At 53.7% G+C, this 22,438-nt stretch overlaps 3 protein-coding genes across 8 annotated transcripts in view; all 3 read left to right on the top strand.

The window, feature by feature from the left end:
• Nucleotides 1-1,253: 1,253 nt before the first annotated feature.
• Nucleotides 1,254-4,261, top strand: HYAL2 (hyaluronidase 2). The gene is made up of 3 exons (XM_037386093.1): nucleotides 1,254-2,574; nucleotides 3,261-3,350; nucleotides 3,533-4,261. The coding sequence occupies exons 1-3, from the start codon at nucleotides 1,648-1,650 to the stop codon at nucleotides 3,932-3,934; spliced, it is 1,419 nt and encodes a 472-aa protein (XP_037241990.1). The 5' UTR covers nucleotides 1,254-1,647; the 3' UTR covers nucleotides 3,935-4,261.
• Nucleotides 4,262-4,881: 620 nt separating this feature from the next.
• HYAL1 (hyaluronidase 1) lies at nucleotides 4,882-6,827 on the top strand. Its single transcript, XM_037386094.1, has 3 exons — nucleotides 4,882-6,087; nucleotides 6,212-6,301; nucleotides 6,390-6,827. Exons 1-3 carry the CDS (start codon nucleotides 5,188-5,190, stop codon nucleotides 6,705-6,707), a joined length of 1,308 nt encoding a protein of 435 aa, XP_037241991.1. The 5' UTR covers nucleotides 4,882-5,187; the 3' UTR covers nucleotides 6,708-6,827.
• A 12,798-nt stretch (nucleotides 6,828-19,625) lies between these two features.
• The window catches only part of LOC119147459 (6-phosphofructo-2-kinase/fructose-2,6-bisphosphatase 4), a 56,167-nt gene continuing 53,354 nt past the window's right edge, over nucleotides 19,626-22,438 (top strand). For 2 of the 6 annotated variants that reach the window (XM_037386488.1, XM_037386483.1), the window contains exon 1: nucleotides 20,107-20,373. In XM_037386488.1, coding sequence (XP_037242385.1) covers nucleotides 20,322-20,373 — 52 coding nt within the window. In that variant the 5' untranslated portion in view covers nucleotides 20,107-20,321. Of the gene's footprint in view, nucleotides 19,865-20,106; nucleotides 20,374-22,438 lie in introns of those variants that run through there. The other 4 variants (XM_037386492.1, XM_037386491.1, XM_037386484.1 and 1 more) reach the window with 3 other exon arrangements.

Genomic DNA, 22,438 nt, shown 5'->3' with positions numbered 1-22,438 from the left:
GCTGGGCTCGGCACTCCTGCCCGCTCCCCCAGGAGCTGACGGGCGGCTGGGGAGCGCTTCCGTAAATTCAGTCCCACTTCCTTCCCCTGCCGGCCCCAGCACACCCTTGTGCTCCGGCCCCAGCGCTTTCTCGGCGGGGGCACCCCCGTGGCCCCCAGCCATGCTATGGCCAGGGCCAGCCCTGGCCAGAGCAGGCAGGGGACAGGCAGGACATGGGAGGGGTCCCTGGGTCCTGCTTGTCCTGCTGCCCTGCCTGGGGTGACCCACTGGAGCCTCAGTGGCGCCCAGGAAGGAAGCCCCCCCAGTCCTGCTGCCCCTGTGCCCCCCCTAGTCCCTCCTGGTCAGGAAACCCACGGGGCCATGGCTGAGTCAGCAGCACCGACTGCCCCAGCCCCACACAGGATGTCCTGCCTGGAACAGCACCACCCGGGGTATACCATCACTCTGAGGTTGCCACTGCTCTGGGGACAGCATGATCCTGGGGTCACCACCATTCTGAGGACACCATCCTGGGATCACCACTGTTCTGAGGTCACCACCATCCTGGGGTCACCACCAACCAGGGGACACCTCCTGGGTCGTCATTGTTATGGGGCCACCATCCTGGGGTCACCACTGTTCTGAGGTCCCCATTGTTCTGGGTTCACCACCACCCTAGGGTCACCACCAACCTGGGGACACCACCAACTGGGGAACGCCACCATCCTGGGGTTGCCATTGTTCTGGTGTCACCACCACCCTGGGGTCATCATCCTGGGGTCAACCATTGTTCTGCAGTGACCACCATTTCGGAGTGACCATGTGCCTGGGGACACCACCATTTTGGGGTCACCGCCGCCCTGTGCACCCCCTGCCCCGCCGAGCGCCGCAGTGCGCCGCGTCCCCCCTGCGCCCCGCGGCGCCCCCTGTCGGCGTCCCCGCGGCCCCGCCCCGCCCCCATCTACTGCCCGGGGGGCTGGGCCTCACGGGCCGTACCATGCGCGGCGGGGGTTGTGTGCGTGTGTGACTCGCCTCGCCCCGTGCCGCGGCCCCACGTACGTGTGAGTCCGCCGCCGGCCCGCGCCCCCGGGGCCCCTCTGTGGTCCACTCCGCTCCCCGCCCCGCCCCATCGCGCCGCGGTCGGGGCGGGGCCGGCCGGGGCGGGGAGGCGGCGCCCCCGCGGGTGGTGCGCGCCGGGGAGGTTTAAAGCGGGCGGCGGGGGGAGGTGGGGTTGGTGAGAGCTTGTGGTGGGGAATGGAGTGAGTGGCGGTGAGAGCCGGGTGGGGAGCGGGACGGGACGGGACGAGCGGGGCCGGGCCGGGCCGGGCCTGGCCGCGCCTGGCCGCGGGGGGCTGCGCCCCGGCGCTTTGTGCACCGCTCTCGGACAAAGGCGGCGCCGCGCCGGCACTCGGAGGAGCGGGACCGGCGGCGCGGGGGGAAGCGATCGGAAGCGGGCGGAGCCGCTTAGGACCGGGATTCTCGGGAATCCGCCCCCCCCCCCCCCGCCCCCGGGTGCTCAGCCCGGGACCCCTCTGCCCCGGGCGAGAGTTGTGGGGCGGGGGCTCGGGGCAGGGTCCACCTCGGGGGGCGGTGCGGGCAGAGCCGCCCCCTGCCCACGCCCCCCTGCTGAGCCCGCTCTCCAGCTGCCCCAGGCCCCCGCCGGGCAGGATGCGCGGGGGCTGCGCGGCGGCCGTGGCCGTGCCCTGGCTGGCCCTGCTGGCCCTGGCCCGACAGCCCCCCGAGAAGCCGGCGGCCGCCCCTCTGCTCACCCGCCGGCCCTTCCTGGTGGCCTGGAACGTGCCCACCCAGGACTGCAAGCCCCGCTTCAAGGTGCCTCTGGACTACAGCCTCTTCGACCTGCAGGCCTCCCCCAACGAGGGCTTCGTGGGGCAGAACCTCACCATCTTCTACAAGGAGCGCCTGGGGCTCTACCCCTACTATACCAGCAAGCATGTGGCCGTCAACGGCGGTGTCCCCCAGAACAGCAGCCTGTCTGAGCACCTGGCCCGCCTCCACGAGGGCATCAGCAAGTACATCCGCTCACCCGCCAAGGAGGGGCTGGCTGTCATCGACTGGGAGGAGTGGCGGCCCATCTGGGCTCGCAACTGGAAGCCCAAGGACATCTACCGGGAGGTGTCGCAGCAGCTGGTGTACCAGTGGCAGCCCACCTGGTCCCGTGAGGAGGTGAACAAGCAGGCGATCTTTGAGTTCGAGTCAGCTGCCCGGCAGTTCATGGTGAGCACCCTGCGTATGGCCAAGAGCTTCCGACCCAAGCAGCTCTGGGGGTTCTACCTCTTCCCCGACTGCTACAACCATGACTACAGCAAGAATAAAGAGACCTACACTGGGCAGTGCCCAGATGTGGAGAAGACACGCAATGACCAGCTGGCATGGCTCTGGAGGGAAAGCACAGCTCTCTACCCCTCCATCTACCTTGACCAGCTCCTGGCCTCCACCCCCAACAGCCGCAAGTTTGTGCGAGCACGGGTGAGGGAGGCTATGCGCATCTCACAGCAGCACCATGATGGCTACTCCCTGCCAGTCTTCGTCTACACCCGACCCACCTACATCCGCAAGCTGGATGTGCTCAGCCAGGTAGGGCTGTGCCACTGGGATGTCCTTGTCCCAAGCCCCAGGTGCCTGGGCTCTGGGGTCAGCCGAGGTGGTCCCTCTGCCCTTCTCCCATCTAGGTCCCCTGGAGCAGGGTGGCTCTGGAGGCTGATGCCCATCCTTATGGTGTTACTGGCACCCTGTGGTTTGGCAGTCTCCAAACTTTGTTTGCCCACTCCTAGGGTGGGGAGCAGTACCCCATGGCATGGGTTGGCTCTGGGGAGCAGGAGAGGTGCCCAGCTCTACCTCTCTCCCTCTAAGGTGGGGGTCATGGTGTGGGTACCCCCAGCTCAGCCCACCTGTTGGTAGATGATGGGGTGCCACAAAACTACCCCCCCAATGAGCAAGGTGTCTGGCAGGAGGACTGACACCAATGGTCACCATCACCAAGGGAGTGCCTGGGAGGTGCTGCAGGACTCCTGTGTCCTAGCAGCTGGATCCCTGAGGTATGTGAGCCCACTCCATGCTGGTGGGTGGTGTTGGGTGCAGAAGGAGGTTGGTGTTGGGAAGCCTTGTCCCCGAGGAGCTGGGACAGTCCCCTCTCCCTGTGACCTGGAGTAGTGATGGGTCTTGCCTCCCTGACCCTGCAGTGGGCTCTTTGGAGCACACTGTGCTGGGGGTGTGGGTGCTGTGTGGGGTCTGTGGGTACTAACCAGGCTCTGTCCCTGCAGCCAGACCTGATCTCCACCATCGGAGAGAGCGCGGCCCTGGGTGCAGCCGGGGCCATTTTCTGGGGTGATGCAGACTACACCAAAAACCGGGTATGTTTGGGGTCATTGTGCCCCTGGAGAGGTGCATGATGGATGGGAGGGGTCACCTGCCCCTAGAGGGGGACCAGTGGCTCAGGGCTGGGGTGTTCTCTTTACCTCGGGTGCTTCTCTCCCTGGGGCATCCCAACATGTCCCTGATACCACCCACCCACTCCCACACCTGCTTCCTCCAGGAGTCATGCCAGATCATCAAGAACTACCTGGAGGGGGACCTGGGCCGCTACATCACAAATGTAACAACTGCGGCGCAGCTCTGTAGCACGGCACTGTGCCAGGGCAGGGGCCGCTGCCTGCGCCAGGACAGCACTGCCGACGTCTTCCTCCATCTCAACTCCACCAGCTTCCAGCTGCGGCGACAGGATGAGGACCGCCCCCAGCGCCCCCTCTTCTGGGCGGAGGGCCAGCTGTCCTCTGCTGATACCCTTTTCCTACGGACCCACTTCCACTGCCACTGCTACCAGGGTTGGCAAGGCAGTAGCTGCCAGGAACCTGCCGGCCCCCACGGTGGTGCCCCTGCCCCCCGGACACCACTGGGACTTGGGGTGGTACTGTTGCTGGTGGCAAGCTGGTGCTAACCCCCCCTGGACTGATCTGCTCCCTGGCACCCCCTCTCTGGTGTGGTGTAGGGGATTTAAGATATCCCTGCCCTGCCTGTGAGGTAGCTTGGTGGGGTGGGGTGGAGGAAGGGGCTGGCCCTCACTGTAGGGGCAGAGCTGTGTGGTTGCCCCACTTTTGCCCTCCCTGCCGTGGGGCAGGTGCCCCCCATGAGTGTGGGTGGAGGAGGCCTCTCCTGTTGTAAGGAGAAGGATGGGAGCAGGGAGTGGGTGCTGTGTGGTGCTGAGCCCCTGTGTGCTGCCCCACACCGAAGTGCTTTACCTTGAATAAAGCTGGGCAGAGCGTGAGTGGGGTGTGGGCTGGTTTGGGGGAGGGGGTGAGGGCGCCGGTCACCCTGCTGTGGCCTCGCCAGGGGCGTGGGGCGGTGGGTGTGCGGTGCGGGGAAGGCGCCGCAGGGGTTGGAACTTCCCGCGTGGGAGCGGTGGAACGCGGCTACGGCCGGGCCACCCACGTGGAGGCTGGGGTTGCCCCGCCTCGCCCTCCCCTTGGACACGCCTCTCCGCCGCGCGGCCGTGGGCAGGGCGCTCTCCGGGCTGCGGGGGCGGAGCCCACCCGGGGCGGGGGCGGGCACATCTCTGCGGGGGCCGGGGGCGCCCCTGTGTCGCCGAGCCGTGTCCTGGCCCCGCCGCTGCCCCGTGGGCATGGCCACCCCACTGCTGCCACCCCGTGCCTGGTGCGGAGGGCTCTCCGCGCCCGCGTGTCCCCAGGCTGTGCCATCACTGTGTCCTGCCCGATGCTGTGTGCTTCTGCCCAGCAGTGCCCTCCTCCCAGCACCCCATGGCCGATGCTCTGCGCTTCCCCAGTGGCGCCCATCCGGTGCACGCCGTGTCCGTCACCGTGGCCTTGACACCCCCCACCCCGCGTCTGTTTGTCTTTCCAGCCCAGCTCATCGGCCGGTCAGTCACTGGGTGTTGACTCTGCACATTCCTCCGCAGCCGGGCCTGCCGCTGCCAGCCATTAACCGGGGCTGGCACGCTGCTGTCCCTGCTCTGGGGCCGCCGTGCTGGGCTCCAGCTCCTGATAACTTTGGGGATATCACGTCAGGAGGTGGGAGAGGTGACCCTGCGTGACTGGTAGCACTCGGGGACAGGGGCGTGGATTAACGCTGGCCCCGGCTTCGCGTGGGGATAAAAGCATCGAAGTCTGCCCAGGTCTCAGCCCGTCTCGGCTCTCCCCAGGCAGCTCTGGCTCCCATCCCGTGCCCGCCAGCGCCATGGCATCAGGGTGGCCCTGCTGGGTCCTCCTGCTGCTTCTGCCTGCCCTGACCTGCACTGGGGCACCTGGCCCTGTCCTTGTCAACCGCCCCTTCATCACCGTCTGGAACATCCCCACTGAGCACTGCACCAAGAAATACAATGTCACCCTCAACCTGGAGATCTTCGATGTGTTGGCCAACGACCAGCAGTCCTTCATTGGGCAGGACATCACCCTCTTCTACACCAAGGAGTTGGGACTCCTCCCCTACTACACATCCAACGGGTTGCCAGTGAACGGGGGGCTCCCCCAAAATGCCAGCCTGGAGGCCCACCTCCACCAGGCCACCCAGGACATCAAGGTTACCCTGCCCAACCCTGCCTACAGGGGGCTGGCTGTCATCGACTGGGAGAAGTGGCGCCCGCTGTGGGTCCGCAACTGGGCCTCCATGGACATCTACCAGCATAAGTCAGAGGATCTGGTGTGGCAGCAGCACCCGCAATGGCCCCCCAAGCTGGTGAAGGAGACAGCCAAGAAGCAGTTTGAGCAGAGCGCCCGCAACTTCATGGAGCAAACCCTGCAACTGGGTGAGACCCTCCGTTCTGATGGTTACTGGGGTTTCTATGGCTTCCCCAACTGCTACAACAATGACTTCAACAGCCTGCCCTACACTGGGAGGTGCCCGGTGGTAGAGCAGCAAAGGAACAAGGAGCTGCAGTGGCTCTGGAAGAGCAGCCGGGCGCTCTACCCCAGCATCTACCTGTCCCCCCAATTCAACGGCACCAACAAGGCGCTCCCCTATGTTCGGCACCGTGTGGCTGAGGCTTTTGCTGTCCAGCGCGGTGTCCTTGACAGTGGCATCCCTGTCCTGCCCTACTCCCAGATCGCCTTTGACCGAACCATTGACTTCCTCTCCCAGGTGATGGGGATGTGGGAACGGTGGGCATCTCTCGGGCTGGTGGGTTGGTGCTGGGGAGTCTTTAGCTCTGCCGGGGCTGTGCAGGGGCTTTGGGCACTGTTGACTTCTCTTTACCTGGGTGCAGGAGGACCTGATGAACACCATCGGGGAGAGTGCTGCTCAGGGTGCTGCCGGCATCATCCTCTGGGGCAGCCTCAACTACAGCACCTCCAAGGTGAGTATGGCGGGCGGCACCATGCCACTGCCCATGGGGATCCCTGTTCCCCAGCCACGCAGAGCTGTGACACAGTGTGCTGTTGCAGGAGATGTGCCTGAGGCTGAAGAACTATGTGGAGGGGCCCCTGGGCCACTACATTGTCAACGTGACGGCCAGTGCTGACCTGTGCAGCCAGAGCCTATGCTCCGGTCAGGGCCGCTGTGTGCGTCGGGAGAACAAGCAGGGCTTCCTCCACCTCGACCCCTTCCGCTTTGCCATCGACCTGCAAGTGGGCAGGCCCTGGCTGGTGGCCCAGAGCCTGGAGCCTGATGACGACGTCGCCCGGCTGGCGGAGGAGTTCAGCTGCCAGTGCTACAACGAGTGGCAGGGGCCCCACTGTGACACCCAGGGCTTCGCTGAGTGACACCCCCGTGAGACCATGCCAGGGACACTGGTGTGGGCAGGGTGACACCACCCCATACCCTTACTGTGCAGTTGGGACCCCCACTATGGGGCTGCTAATAAAACTGGTAGGTGCCTGCAAGCTTCTCCTTGTCTTCCACTGCAGCACGGTCTGGGGTGGGAGGGTCCCCTGGTGACACTGGCAGTGCCTTGCAATGCTGCCGAGGGCTGTGCGTCAGGCCAGGGTGCCTGGGAATGTAACACCACAGGGAAGCCACAAAACAAGAGGGAAATTTATGGGGAAAGACATAGGAAGGGGGTTAATGGGGGACAAGGATGAAAGAAGGGGGGAATGATGGGGAGCAGCCAGAAAGCGGAGACGATAGGGGTGAAAAGATGTGGCTGTAACTGGGGAAGTGTGGGTCCCCCAGACCCTCGCTGGGCATAGAGGGCTGCGGTGTGAAACCAGTGCCCCCACTTTGATTTTCTCTTGGATGGTTATATGTAAACCAGTTCAGCCCTTGAATGAGACAAGAGCACTGTTTTCTGTATCCCAGGCTGCTGACTCAGCAATATCTGGTTTTTAAAGCGATTGGGAGCAGGCATGAGATGAAACACTGCTTCCCCGGCCCAGCTGCGATGAAGGAAGATGTTGCCACCTTCACCTGGACGTTCAGCTTGGGCTGGGGAAATCACAGACTTGTGTCTCTGCTCTTATGCCCAAGTTTGGGCAACCTCTCCATGATGGGACTGTGCTGCACAGCACTGTGCGTTTGCTGCAGACTTACAGACTTGCACCCTTATTTCTTATGCTGGTGAATGCAAACCACTGCAAGGCACAGCCCATCCTCTGTGGCACGTGTGCCAAGCCAGCTCTCACCAAGTAGCAAACTCCCGCTCAGTGGGAAGGAAGGGCAGCACAAAGCAGTGTCTGGTTTAGATGCTTCAGTTAAAACCTCTTTGCTAAACTGGGCCTTGGTAAATGCTCTTATCAGAGATTCTTCCTCCAGTCAATGGGTAATGGGTGGCCTCCTCCTGTGGAAAGCTCTATGGCCTGGCTGAACCCCCTGCAGAGTACCAGGACTTGTGAGCTCCTAGTAGCCTGGTGTGGCCTTGGGAGAATGCCTCTGCAGAGGAATGAGAGGACCTCCTGGCCACAGACTGCAAAGGGGAAGAGCATCCCCAGGGCATGCACTGTGCAACCTTCATCCTGGGTTTTACTCTCTAGGACTGAGAAACCGGGCTGAGCTCTGGTCAGAAATGGTTCTGCTGCTGGTGGATCAGCTGCTTCTGCTTGGTGTTTGGGTGGTGGAATAGGAACTCACCTGGCGCTGTGCTGTGCAAAGAGGACAGGGCAGCTGGAAAAGCATTACTGCTCCAACAGTTTATTGCCAGCTCTACTAAGCTCTATGTACTAACAACTCCATTCAATACCACTGACTGGCTGCTGACTCTGCCTGTCCAGGACGTGCTGCACTGGGGTCTGATGTCATCGCCTGCATCTGCACCCCTGAGGCTGCATGTGCAGGTGGGGCAGTGGGGGAGTGGTGGTCTTTGGCCACAGAGTGATGTTAGCCTTGGCAGAGCTGAGAGTGGTATTGGGTAGAAGAGGGCCCGAGGGATGAAGCTTTTGCTGCCTGCTGCTCCGGCTGGCTCTGGAAGCGTGGGAGCAGCTGCCGGTGGAGACAGACAGGTGCTGCCGAGGCCAGGAGGTGCTTCAGCACATCATTTGGTGGATGCTGTCATCACGGGTGGAGACGCCGGCATGTCCCCTGCAGGCTGGCCACCCAGGCTTCTGAAAGGGTGCCTCTCCATCTCCAGGGCTTTCCGCTTGAGGCCAGCTCTTCTCCTGCACTTTTCCAGCAGGTGGGGATGCCCTCTGTTGAAGAGGGGGTTATAGTAGTAGAGTATCTAGAAAAAGCAAAGGAGAAGAGTTAGTTGCCACCATTCCAAGCCTGGAAAAACCCCAAGCTATGAGAACCAAGACTCTGAATTTCACAAGACAAACGTGGGTATTGGAAGGGACTCGCAGGGTGTTTGAAACCTAAAGCTGTGGCTGAAAGGTTACGTGAAACATTCTGTTCAGTCACCATCACCCCTGGCAGCAAAAACAGTGTAGGCTTTTCAAAAGCACAAGAACTGCTTTCAAAAGCCAAATGCCATGACTTTTCAGCAACTTCAGCATGGGTATGAGCAGGGAGGTAATACTGGGGTCCTTAAATGTGTGCATCCTCTCGGTATTCAGCAGGAAGGTTTCAGGTTTGGTGCAGCAAGACACATAGCAAAGACATTCAGAGCAATGTGATTATACTGAGTCTGTCTTTCCGTGTAACAGGTTCAAACTAAGCAGGTATAGCCAAGCTGTATTTTATCTGTGTTTCCACTAGTCAGAAAGACTAACTCAAACCTTCCTGAAAATAACCTGAGGAGGAAACTAAAACCAGACCACTGGCTGCCATCCCCATCCCCTCTATTGCGAGGCCTTATGCAATGTGAAGGTCCGTCTCTCCCCCAAGACTCCTGCGAGCATTAGTTGATGTGCGGAGCGACTGCTGTACCTTGCTGTGAGCAGAAGCTTCTGCTTCTTCTGACAGGAACTCAGGCAGGAAGGCAGATCTTTTGGCATCCTCTTGCATTTTGATGAATCCATAGCAGTTCATCTGCCTGAAGGAAATTCTTCATGCTCTGCCTGGTAAAAACCTGCAGAGGTTCTCCCCGGCCCAGCACCTCCTCTTTGAAGAGCTCCTCATTGATGGCCATGCATTTTCCACCCCTTGCTCCACCAAATGGACTGAAACTGGTTGCTTTCCACCATCCTCCAAAGCTTCTGTGGAAAGCAGAGGGACAGTAGCCAGCTGCCTTCACCCGCGCTCTCACTGGAAGCAGGAGGGACTGGTTTGGTCTCGTGTCTGTCACCGCCTGGTTGGACGTGCCACTCCTTCCCTATTGCTCACACGGCAGCATCCCGGGAGGCTCCTTCCCCCTGTCCTGGAGGGCCAGGAGAAGTCATGCCTGCTGACTGCCCCAGCTCGTCTGGAGCAGACAGGGATGGTGTTACTTGAGCAGACAGCTCCCGTTCCATTGCTTTTGTCTCAGCCAGACCAAAGCTTGCCTTGGCAGCCACCGCCCTGGACCGCCAGACCTCGTCCTGCCAGTCAGCAAGCAAAGGCCAGCTGGCACTGGCTGACTGTGGGTACCAGCAGGATATTCCGGCATGTCATTGTGATGTCCATGCTGCACAGTAGTAACATCACAATGCGACGTCATGGTGATGTTTGAAAACGGTGGCCTGGCAGAAAGGAGCAGCTGGAGGATGGTGATGTTTGAAAACGGTGGCCTGGCAGAAAGGAGCAGCTGGAGGAGAAATTGCTGAAGGGCACTTGCTGTTTTTCACTGGCAGAGGCAGTGATGGCGGGACTGTAGGGTCCCGAAGGCAATGAAGCTGTATTGAATGGCTGTGGGCAATGAGGGGACAGTGCTGTGTCTGGCTGCATCCGGGGGTGGGCCTGCAGGGAGGAGCGGGGATGGCAGTGGCATTGGGCATCCCAGTGCCCCGTTTGGGAAGCTTTCCATCTGGGTACCTCTGACACCTGCAGAAACACCCTGATGGTCTTTGTTGTCTTATCACTGGATGCTGACTAAGGAAGCATCAGCCAAGCTGTTAAATGAATGCAAAGAGCAGTGGCAAGTGTGCAGGAAGGAGCCTCTGCCAGGCACTGGAGGTCACACAGGACACAGGGAAAGGAGGAGGATTCCTCTGGTCCTGCCCTTTTTCGAGTGGCACTGCAATAGAGAGACAGACCAGGGTGATGGCTTTTCCTCAAGAGCAGAAAGCAAGAAGGAGGAGAAACTTCTTGGTAGAGACTTGATATTTCTCTTCCCTCCTGGGGTCAGGGTGGCTCCTGCCTCCTCACTGGGCTGGGGCAATGCAGAAGCACGAAGCGTGACAGGCAGGAGAGCTTGTACAGGTGACACTTGCATCAGTTTTGGCAACAAAACTGTATAGCCATGAAAATGTTTCCAAACATTGTTTTTAAAGATGCTTGCTCCATGGCACAAATGTCTTTCAAAAAGCAGTTGCTTTTTGAACTTCCTGGCTAGAATGCCTTGGGGTTGTGAGCATCCCCCAGCCCTCACACAGACCCCAGTGATAACCAGTACTTGCTTTCTGTGGAGTTAGTACAGCTGTTTTTTTCATTTCTTTTTGTTACATTGAATAAGGATCTGAGAAGGTACCAATGGAGAAATGATTAGACCTTTGGATTCCCCAGTTACAGCTTTCAGAAACATGTACTGGTTTATTACCAACCTATTTGCTGAGCCCCTGAAATAATTAGTCATAATTGGATTTTGGCCCAGAATTAATTGTTTAGTTTAATTCTTAGACAGACAGCTTGGTAAATGTTGGGTGTAAATGGTGGAAACAATATTATCTTAATATTTGTTGCACGTGGAATGTGATTTAACTTGATGAACGCTTGAACACACTCCTCCCAAGCTGAAGAGAATCTGTTACTTGCTCTGTACTAAATGCTGGAATTGAAAGCAAAGTTCACCTTGCTATTCACACAAAGAAAATTACTCTGGATTTCAAATCCTTTTTATGCCTGGAGGGTATCACACTGTGTGCTTGGAGCTTTTAGTCATTTAATACGCTTCAAGTGTTCACCTTCTGAGTACCTGTTGCTAATAGTGGCTGGTTTGGGGTTCTGCTGGGCACCAAAATTTATGTTATCTCAATCCATTAACTGAACCAAGTGTTGGAGTGGGCAGTGGCAAAAAAAGATGCTTCCTCTGGAGTTGCAGAAGGGTCTAACACTGTCAGAAGCTGCATAAGCACTGCAAGAAACCCTGCCTCTAGGTGCTGGCTTGTGCCTTGTCTTAAAAGTGAGGCTAGAAACCTGCACCAGCTTTTTTTCTTGTTGTTGAAACAGTGCAAGCTTGGGCACGAACACAGCTTGTCACCTTCAAGTAATAGTTTTAAATGTGTAAGAGGATTTGTTTTATTCATCCTACTTATTGTAGCTGTTCCTTAGTCCTTGCTCCTTATAGTATATCTAAAGACACCCAAGACACTGTATTTCATGTCATTTAGCTTGTCTTTCTCCTAGCTCTGAGTAACAGTGACTAGAAAGACACTGCACATCGTGCCAACAGACAACTTAGAAGCACTGAACAGCTGCTGGGTTGGGTTTTTTCAGGTCTGAAAACCACGCTATGCCTTGTAAATGTGCCAAAGAGAGCCCGCGGGAGCATGCTGGAGAGGAGCCAAAGCAAGAGGTGCCAGCAGCCATCCAACAGCAGCCCTGGGCCTTTGTGTGGTTCACGTTTCTGGCTGCTCCATGTCTCCTGGGTGGAGTATGCTTATGGTGCCATCACGCCATCTCCTGTTTTCTGGGCTCAGGATGACTGAGGAATCTGCTGTGCTTAGAGCTCGCTTGCCTGCTGCATTGCAAGGTTTGCACAAAATTGATTTCTAGGGTTTTTCCACATGCTGCTTCAAGAAATAAGGGTAGTTTGTCACTTGAAACTGTCTTTATGTTGCCTAGTTTTTCATTTCAACATCTGGGTATTTTTTGTCTGAGTAGCATAAGCCACATGTTATCGCCAAAAAAATTTATTGTAAATACTTACTGTGGTTAATTATCCCACAGAAAACTGAACTGCTGATTGCTCTGAAATTAAAAAGATTATTTTATGATCTAGAATGAACATGCTAATAGTGAGAAGCCTTGAAATGCTTCAATATGACTAGGACATAAAGTAGTTTAGCTGCATGGCAAGGTGTAGGTTGTCTTGCATAAAACAGACAGAAGAAAGCCCTCCCAAACAATCCACAGGCTTTTCAGATACAAGTTGGAAATTAGAGGCTTCCTAATCAGCTAATAAGAAAAGTTCTCATCTGTCTTGTTCCCTGACTAAAAACATCCAAATCGGCAAAGAAAGAGAAATTTCTCACATTTTTTAAATGTCAGTGTGGTCAGACGCTAAGATATTGTTTTCACTTTTGTCTTTGCAGTAAGAGCCCATGCCTGTGGTTAGATGGACAAGAGGGTGACTGTACTTTTGAGACCTCAGCAGTTGTTTTAGGACCCTGCTAGTCATTACTGCATTGCATCAAATGCCATTGCACTTCATCCAAAGCTTAGGCCAGAAGTCAAAAAAACATAATCAGAAGAATGGGAAGCAAGGTCTTCCAGACTGCTTCTCCCGCAGCCCTTGTACCTCGCTGCTGAGCTTCTCCTGTGGCCTGTGGCCTCAACATAGATGTACAAAGCTCTTTTGGAAGACACAAATCCTCCCCAGTAACTGTATGGTTTGAAACTAGATAACATGTGGGTCTTTAAAATGCCTTTTGTTCCACTGATGGCAGAGTGCTTGTGGCACTCGCTGATCACTGCCTAAGAGCTCAGGTTGCTTGATAGGTGTGCAAGCATGCTGCAGCTAAAGGAAGACAGAGGAGTGCTGGGTGCTTCACTTCTGGAGAAGATGCTGATAATCAGTGCCAGCTTGGTGGTGTCAGAAGCATCTGAACAGAGACATGCTTTCGGCTGAGGTTTCTGGACTAGTGAGCGCCTGCTACCTGCATGTAAATTAGCACAGCCTTGGGGATAAGAAGCGAATAAAAATGTGTTCTTACAACTGACACCATGTCAGGCTGCATGAAGCGACTGCAAAACTCTTGGTGTGTACAAAACCACCCTTAATCCAAAACAAGTTCAGCGCAAGACGTGGCAGTCAGAGGAGAGGCAGGACCGGCAGCGACAGCCGTTCTGATTAGTGCTGAAGCATGGGGATGTGCAGGTCTGGGAACGGGGTTTGGTTGCTCTGTTTAGCTGCGGTCACAGAAAGCCACCTAACTACCAGTCAAGCACCGCTTTGCTGTATCCAAAGTTTACAGGTGAGCCAACCATAGCAACTAAGAGGACTTGGGGAGGGGTATCTCAGACCAGGAGGAGGCGGCAGGACACAAACTGCCTCCAAGGACACTTGAGTGAGTGAGCAGCTCAAGATGCTACCCAGAGCAACACAGGTTTTGCTGGCTTTCCATAAAGCATACCCCCATATATGCCAATAGCATTGTGGGTATGCACCAGTCTTCATTGCTTTCCTATTGATTAATACTTCAAAATAAAATTTTCCACTTCTTTTTCACACGCAGTGTTGAAGCTCACTTCCGATTACCATTTCAAAAGTGAAATACCAACCCCTACAGAAATAATTTCCAGAAGTTTGAATGTAAGACCCTGTACCCAAAACCCAGCTCAGTCTGTCATCCTTCACTCGCTCAGAGCAGCACTGACTTGAACACAAGATCTTCTGGCTACCAGTTACCTCGAGTGAAAGTGGCTCTTCCTTACAGTCTCTTTGCATTTGGATTTTGTTTTTGAAAAATTGCCCACTTTTTACCTTTTCTCCTGCTCAGGTATTTCTAGGGAAGTTCCGAAAACATCTGAAAAAAGGTCTAAGAAAGATCTAAAATGGTCTTCAGGAGCCACAGGCTGCTGCTGCCCTGGATTTGACATACCTTCTTTCAGAGCACTAGGAGGGATATCAGTCAGCATTCCTGTGGTTCAACAGATTTCAGAAGTTATTTGGAGGAAAAAAAAAAAAAAAAAAAAAGTAGAGCCTGAAGCACAGTTCATGGGCTCTCAACAAGTGTTTAAACATCCTGCACAAACAGCAGACCCTGCTTCAGGTTATAGAAACCAAATTGCCTCTGCATTTGGAAGCTTGTCCTGCTTTGTTCCGTTATTTTTCAAATCTATCATTGATGGGTCTGGGCACCAGAACAGGACTTCCACCACAAAAATGCAGGTACAGGAGCAGCTACTTTTTTGCAAGTGTTTCAAGTGCTGTGCTGGTGTGTGGGTTGCAAGGGTTTCCACATTTTCTGTTAGTGGAACACGTGGTTTGTGGTTTTCACTGTCAGCGGGACTGTCAGAGGCAGAACACTTGTGCTATTTGCAGCACCTCTGCTGCTTCAGTTTGGCACTAACTCCTCTCCTAGTTATTTTCCACCCTGGGATTTTAAAAATAGGTTAATCTGTGGTAAGCCAGCAGGAATGTTATCAACAGCCTGAAGGGAGTCAGAGTCAGGCCTTGCGCACTGACTCCAGTGAAGCCATTGCCTGAGTTGGGTACACCACCTTGCAAACTAATTTCCCTCCAATGACACGTTAAGCCTAAAAACATGCAGGGCTCCAAATGCTGCTCTGATCTGCAAAGAAAGATTTGAGCAAAGACTTAGAGTGAATGCTGAATATTACAGAAAAACATTTTGCATGTGCTGCCCTGCATTTGATTGTACCTCTTCTCAGGAGGAAGAGCTTGATTTAACAAATTACTGCCCATAATTCACAATTTAAAACGTAAACAGCTGTAATCTTCTGTGCTGTTGGGCAGAGTTTGGGGTTAGTTTCAGCAAAAACAAACCAGGCTGGAATTGGAGCCAGGGGGGACAAGCCAAAAAAACCCAAACCCAAACCAAACCAACACCCTGTACCAACTTTGAAACTGAACCTGCCCTCAGCACAAAGCATATACTCTTTATTATCTTACTTGTTTTAATACGCACCAACTGATACCTGCGCACAGCAGGTACCAGCTGAGATAACAGGGAGTTCAATGTTTGAGGCCTGACTTTCCTCATAACAACAAATCTATAAAGAGGGTAAGAGGACACAGGCAGCTTGCAGCATCCAGCATAGCAGGTGCAGTGTTGTTGGAAGACTGACTTTTGCCAGAGTATATTATATATGAGCCTGGTGCAGGATGCAAAACTAGAGTGGGTGTCTGAACATGAATATCCTCCATATTCTGCAGACTGTGCACTGTGCAAAGCGTCAACAGGATATATACAATGCCAGGAAGGCATGTGTTTGCTTCCTTGTCTTCAGGGCAGCTGGGGGAAGGGGTAGTCTGTATTTAATTTTATTCTTTCATAAAATAGTGGAGGTGGTGAGCTTTTTGAATACGGTCATCTGAAACCTGCCAGCTCTCCCTGACTGCATAAACCAGCTCTTGGGGCACAAATGACCCTTTATATCCACTGGCCTAGAACAGAAAAGACTCACTAAAAAACCCTACCCATTTTTCTCCCTGTATCTCTGCCACCCTATCAAAATTAGTTAGATGGAGCAGATTTTCTGTCCAAAATCCATACTGCATTTATTCATATTGAAAAATACCTTTGATGCTTTTTATTTCATGTAGTAACACTTTATCAGTTTGCTTGGACAACCTGCCTTTAGAATTTACTGTATCAGTAATCACATTCAAGTTGAACAAACTCATTTGAAAAGCTGCATTCTCCCCATCAGTGTATGAAATCAGGTGAACCAAGAACCACCACCAAAATCCACTAGCAGCTACTCTTCAGGGTGTTGGTCAGAAGGATCATGAAACCTTTTCCTCTTCAGTTATGGCTAGAAGGTGTAATGTGAGTGCTTGTTTTCTGTTAGCTATCAAAGCAAGCCATACCTTTGTTTTCTAAGCAGGCAGAAACTATTTCTACATATGCAGGTTTACGTAGAAATACCTACCACTAACACAGAGTTAGGGGATCCCATCTTTAGAATGCCTCAGTCTGAGTTCTTGCTAGATAAATTGATTTAAGAGTTAAAATAATAAGGCAGTTAACTGATGAGGAACCCCCAAGTGAAACAGAAGGAACGTACATGAAAGTATTAATTTCTATCATGGTCTGAGCGTGCCATTTATTTCTCCTACTACACAGACAGTAGTGGAAAAAAATGCAACACCAATGCAAGCAGTTTGCCAAAAATGTGCTTGATACAATATTTATATAATCCTCTTAGATGCTGCCTGTTGTGAAGGGGAGCTGTGATGAAAGACAAGTTTTTTCTTAGTCAAAGGTTATGGAAAATCTCAGTTGTCTGGGATCAAGCAGCAGCACTTGACTACAGCTGCACATACAGAAAACAAGTGGCGTAAAAATAGCCAGACAAACACTCCAGCAATGCACATAAGATTCCTTCTTTGCAAAGAGCCTGAGAAAGGCCAGGCAAGCCCAGAGGGTCTGACCAGGTTTGAGACGACAATTGCCACTCACCAAGATAAGGCATCCCAAACCTGGAGTATGTTAACATGCTCCTATGCTTCAGGACAAAGGTTCACCTAATTTTTTAAGATCTTGTAGTCTGCTGGGCAGGTGAAATAGCTCAGAAGGAAAAAAATGAGGTACGACACAATTACATGAATGATTTTATTGCATTAACTTTTGCATGCCAGCTCACCAATTAGTGTTTCTGCCTTTTATTCTTCTGCACACTTGCAATTCATCTGAGTAAAGACTACAAAGTGTCTTTAAGAAAAAGGCAGAGTTGTGTTACCTGGCTTGACTGAATGCAACAGTCCTACATATGCCCAATTCCCAGGAAATTTAACAGAGGACCCAAGAGCTTAAACCTCCTAACAAAACTGAGGAACTTGACCCAAACTTAGCCAAAATAGTTACCAAACATTGATTTAGCCATCTTTAAGTTACTGCCATCCAGAGATAAAAATTGCTGGCTCACACTAAAGTAGGAGAAAAGTCACTTGAAATAGCATCAGTGTCCCCAAGCAGTTGACGCCCGTCACAGCAACGTTGTTCTTATAAGCCTGATCAGATGCTTTCCCTTGCGAAGCAGCTGAAGGCAGACTGTCGGTTTGTGGCCTTTCCTCCAGTCTCAGGGCAGAAATCCATGCTGGGCAGTAGGTCTTGGAAGCCACAAAAGCACATTTAGGGCAAAAGATTATCCAAGGTCTGAAAGTGTGGAAATGTTTCCGATTTAGGTGTTGTTGAGAGAGGCACAGGACTAAGCAAAACATTTTCCAAATGGATGACCCTGCTTGCTCAGTGAGCACAAGCTGTGACCAAACACCCCAGGCAGAAACTTTGCGAGTACTGATCTTGTACTCTCTTCTTTCCTGCCGAGTCCTCCTAAATGCAAATAAATGATCAGAATAATTTTTTTTTTTCTGTGAATCTGTTCCTAGCTCTGCTTATCTAAGTAATTATACCACCCTAGCTTGGAACAAAACTCACCAACCTGGTCAACGGCTGGCTGCACAGATCTTGAGTGAAACCCAAGACTTTGAGCAATTCTTGCTATTAACAGCTGTGCTGGTTTATCAGTGATTTGGTGTGTTTTGCTTTTAAGAACATTTAAGTCCTCTGCAAAGTTAGTATCCTGCAGTACAGCTTTTCTGGGACTGCAGCCAGCTGCACAAAGGCAAACTGCCTGGGACAAGAAGGGACAAGCCCAATCACAAGCAGACAAGGGGAGGAACATCACAGGGGCTGAGGGCTAAGGTTTGCCTTCCCACCTTGAAGAAAGGCTGTGGAGGAGGATAAACATGGTTAGGGAGAAGGCAAAAACCACCAAAAGAAAACACGAGCGCCCTGGTTGATCATGCAGTAAGGCTCTGACCACCAGCCCATCAGTTGCCGTCGCAACTGGTACTCGGGACCTTTTCTTCTGCTTAAAGAGGAGTTGAAATGTCTGGTGGTTGCTGAGCTATTTCTCACTGGGTGGGGGGAAAGTGGTGGCACTTTGAACCCTGACACCAACATTAAGCAGTAAGGAATCCTTGCAGCCATTTGATTTTGTTGGTTTTTCTTTATTTTAAGGCCAAGGACAGGAGGGTGAGCTGCTGCAGTGCCCAGTCTGCCTGAGCTTCATTGCTGGCCTCTGTCTGTGACTGTAACATATTTCAAGGGAAGAGCAGATGAGACTAGGGGCCTCTCCCCTGCCCCAGTGGCTCACCACCGCAGGACATTTCTTACTCTCAAACAACTCCAGCAACTGGCTTAAGCTGGAAGAAGTTGTATACCAAACCCAGAGCTATCTACATCAAGTTTTGAGCTATGCCATCTGTGCCAGAGATCAACGCTGTGCTCCAGACCAGCACCGGCGGCATGGTGACTGTGTGCATGCACCATGTCATCCCTCTTCTTGGGCAACGAAGCTTGCTAATGCAGAAAAGGCCACAGTTCCATAGTCACTTGAGCTTCTTATGAAGATAAAGCAAATGAATTATTAATACTTCAGATTAAATCAGAGGGAGTTAGTAAGGATTACATGTTGTCCAGACAGTAGACACAGACAAGTTCCATCTCCAGAGAGCCAAACACTTGCACTGTTCAGCTTTCTAGGGGCCGCACAAGGACCTGGATCTTACTTTGACGGTTCTTTTTTGATACAGCTAGGGCTGGAGGTCTTGCAGCCTGAGTAACTCAACCCTTGCTTCGGATCCCTGCACACACACTTCAAGGAAGCGATACCGAGTGCCGAGTGCAGCACTGACCTCAGCCGCCCAGTGTCCTCATTACAGGAGGCATCATCATCTGGAGATAAGCAGCAAAGCTCCCTATTTACAAGCATAACCCCCCTTTCTTTCATGTGGCTTGATTTCTGTAAGTGATTAGCATTTAAGAAGCTGTACTTTGTTAACTAAAGTTTTAAAGCATCAAATGATGCCCAGGCAGAGCAGCACAGTTACAGTGCTTGTGTTACCAGTGGGGGTCTGAAAACGACTGCCCAAACAGCGAACTTAGGCCTGGCATCACTTGGAGGGAGCCTGGGAAGAACAACAAGGATGATGAAAAGTCATCCTGCCCAGGTAAAGAAAACTTGCATGCAAATTTTAAGCAAAAATGGAAAAAAACCCCAAACCTAAAAATCGTAATGCAGTTGCTCATGTCAATCATTTTCATCTTAAAGGAAAATTATTCTGATTTTTCAGTTTTTAGATTCAGTTTTAGAATCAGAACAGATTTTAGACTGTTGCTTCCTTAAGCTTCCTACATTTTCTGGTTGACCCCTGTTTTGTTAGCAGTGGTGTTTCCCCCTCCCCAAACTTGTTTGCCCATCCTTGCAGGCCCAGCGCGCTGAAGGACAGATGACATCTCTGGAGCAGGACAGATGACAACTCCGGAGCAGAGGAACAGATGACAGCTCCCGAGCAGAAGAACAGATGACATCTCTGGAGCAGAACAGTGCTGCCTCCTCGGCTGCTCACCTCGCCTGCTGACCTGTGGGAAGATAACCACCCCAAGGCTTCCCTGCGTGTTCCATTACGCCACGCTTACCTCAGACTGACAGCCTAATAAAATTAAGAAGCTACTAATGAAGCCAAGCCATAAAAATAATCAGTCCCTGCTTGAACAAGGTAACATACAGCCTTCGGTATCACCTCAGGGACAGTGTAAGGAACTGGGGGACTGCTGAGCTGCCGGGGTGGCTCCTGCCTGCGGGCCCCCAGCCCGCCCCCCCCGCTGAGGAAGCCCCCTTTCCCCCGGGGGGGCTGGCGATCCCCAGCCTCCACCAGGCTGCACGCTGCCCACGGCCGCCCCACCTCCTCTGCTTATTTGCGGTATTGGTTAACAAATCCCTGCTTCAGGAGGAGACGCCCGAGCGGCGGCCGAGCCGGCGGCCCCAGCCCCGGGGGCTCCGATCTCCGCCGCCCCGCCCAGCCCCGCGCGGGGCGCGCACACCCGCGGGCAGCTCCGCGGGGCGCCGCGGCCAGGACCTGGCTCCGCCGTGCCGAGCGGCTGCCGGCGGGTTCTCCGCGGCCGCGCACCAGCCGGGCCGGGCCGTCCTCCGCCGGAGCTGAGGCGCCGCCGCTGATGTGGCGCTGCCGCCGTGGCGGCGGCTGCCCGCAGGGCCGGCACTGCCGAGGTAGGAGCCCCGGCCGCCGGGGCCTTCCGCGGCCTCCCCGCGGGCCGGGGCCGGGCGCCCGACCTTCCCACCCGGGGCTGCGGGGCGTCGCGGGGCGGGCCCCGGCCCCGGCGAGCCCACGTATGTCGGGGGGCGTCGGGGCAGGGCTCGGGGGGCCGCTCGTGGGCTCGGACGCCGCGGGCTGAGTTTTGCTTCCCGGCCCCGCCGGGAAGCGACCGGCCCCTCAGCGGCTCGGGAGACGGCAAGTGGGAACGGCGGCTGCTGCCGGGAGCAGCCCGAGGCATGGGCAGGCTTGGGAGATGCGGCATAGGAAGAGGGAGCCTACCGTACCAGTGGCTCTTTGCTTTCCCAGTTATTTTTGGAAATTGCTTTGCCGTGAGGATTGGGGTTGGGTTTTTTTCCCCACTGTCTGTGGGAAGGCATATTTACATCGCGCTCTGGCGAGCGCTTATGCTCTCCGTTGGCCAAAGAAGGCTGTAAAGTCAGTGTTTTGGCAAGTGGTGACCCGACCAGTTAGTTGTTCTTCTATTCCTAATGGCAATGCCATAAAAGCATGTAATCTGCATCTTTTGTACCTCCTCGCCCTGTGAGCTGTGGCTGCTGGCTGGCTGGAGCCTTCCCCGGGAAGGACTGCAGTTCCCAGGGGTACCCAGGCCTGGCCTGTGCGCTGGGCACCGGGTGTCCTGTGGGGTGAGAGCTGTCGTGCACATGCACCGACATGGACGTTCAGTCTTGTCACCAGTGGGTGTTTTTCCCCCTTTCCACGAAAACTGTTATGTAGGCTGGAGGGCAAACCTGGTGCCTTCCTGGGCTCTCCTGCAGGCGTGGGGCCAGCCAGGGAGGCAGAAGCAGAGGGATGGTGTGTGAGGGTGTGATAACGGGGCCGGGGAGCCTTGGCCTGGCACCCTGAGCCACCTGCTGCTGTAGGAAACGGGGTGTCACTGGGTGTAGAGCAGCTGTGACTCCTGCCGGGTGACTCAAAGGATTGCTCTTGTTTGCAGACATTGCTTGGCTTCTGCTGACGTTATAGTAGGCAGCCGCCTACTTCATCCATGCCTGACTCCAACCCAGGGCATGGAAATGGAGTTTGTTAAGGTTGGTGGTTTCTAAACCACCCAGACAAAGAGGGGGACCCTGATCCAGCTGTGATGGGCCACTGCTTGCCCACAGCTGAACTGGAAAACCCTTCGTTGCTCCTTGGGTCATTCACGGCACATTTGCGCCAGCATTTTCAGTGAGCGTCTTCAGTTTGTTGGCTGTGGTGGAGAGCTGCTGAAATGGACACTGCTCTTGCTCTTTGATTTCAACACCTCATAGCTTGGCTCGGTGTTGATTCTGTAGTAGGTTCCCATTGTGCTTGTGTGGCTCTTGGGAGTGTGGGGAGGGGAAGAGAAAAGTTAAATGTTGCAGAAACTTGATTACTTTTAAGATTTTAAAATATTTAAAAACATTAATTCTGATTTAAACCTTTCATATTCGTAAATGTCGAAGAGAAACTTGTTAACATGAAGGCAAAGACATACTAAACCAAGTACAACTTGAAGCAATCCCCTATAGGTCAACTGATTTTGTAGTACTCTGCAGAGAGCTGAAGATGGGGCTGAATAAATACTGTTTGTGGGCATCCTGGTGCTTGCCCAATGTGTTGAGGAGCAGTTTGTGAAGTTTCCAGCAAGTTTGCTTAATGTGGCCTTACTCAGCTGTGAGGCACTCCCATAATTATAGCTGCAATTAAAAGCAATAGCATAAATTTACATAAGGTGCCGGTCCTTTTAAATCGTCACATCATCTAATGAGAGCATTCCTGTAGGGATAGTTATGCAGGATGAGGGCCCAAAGCTGAGAGCGTTTCAGTGAGCATTTTGTTTTCAAACATTTTTGAGGTCATTTGAAGTAAGGGTCTGCTTTGCAATAGGACATTTTGTTAATGAAAAAGTACTAAGTTTTAAATAAAACTCTTACCAGTAGTAGAATATTGTTGAATTAAGTGCTTTTAGCACCTTTTTTTTTTTTTTTTTAATGTATCATCTGTCTAATTTTAAAAAAACAGCCTGGTTACACCAGT

The sequence above is a fragment of the Falco rusticolus genome, chromosome 4 (assembly GCF_015220075.1).
Source record: "Falco rusticolus isolate bFalRus1 chromosome 4, bFalRus1.pri, whole genome shotgun sequence".
In the NCBI taxonomy this organism is placed as follows: domain Eukaryota; kingdom Metazoa; phylum Chordata; class Aves; order Falconiformes; family Falconidae; genus Falco; species Falco rusticolus.
The sequence above is the reverse complement of the archived record's forward strand: the minus strand, read 5'-3'. Positions and strand labels throughout refer to the sequence as shown.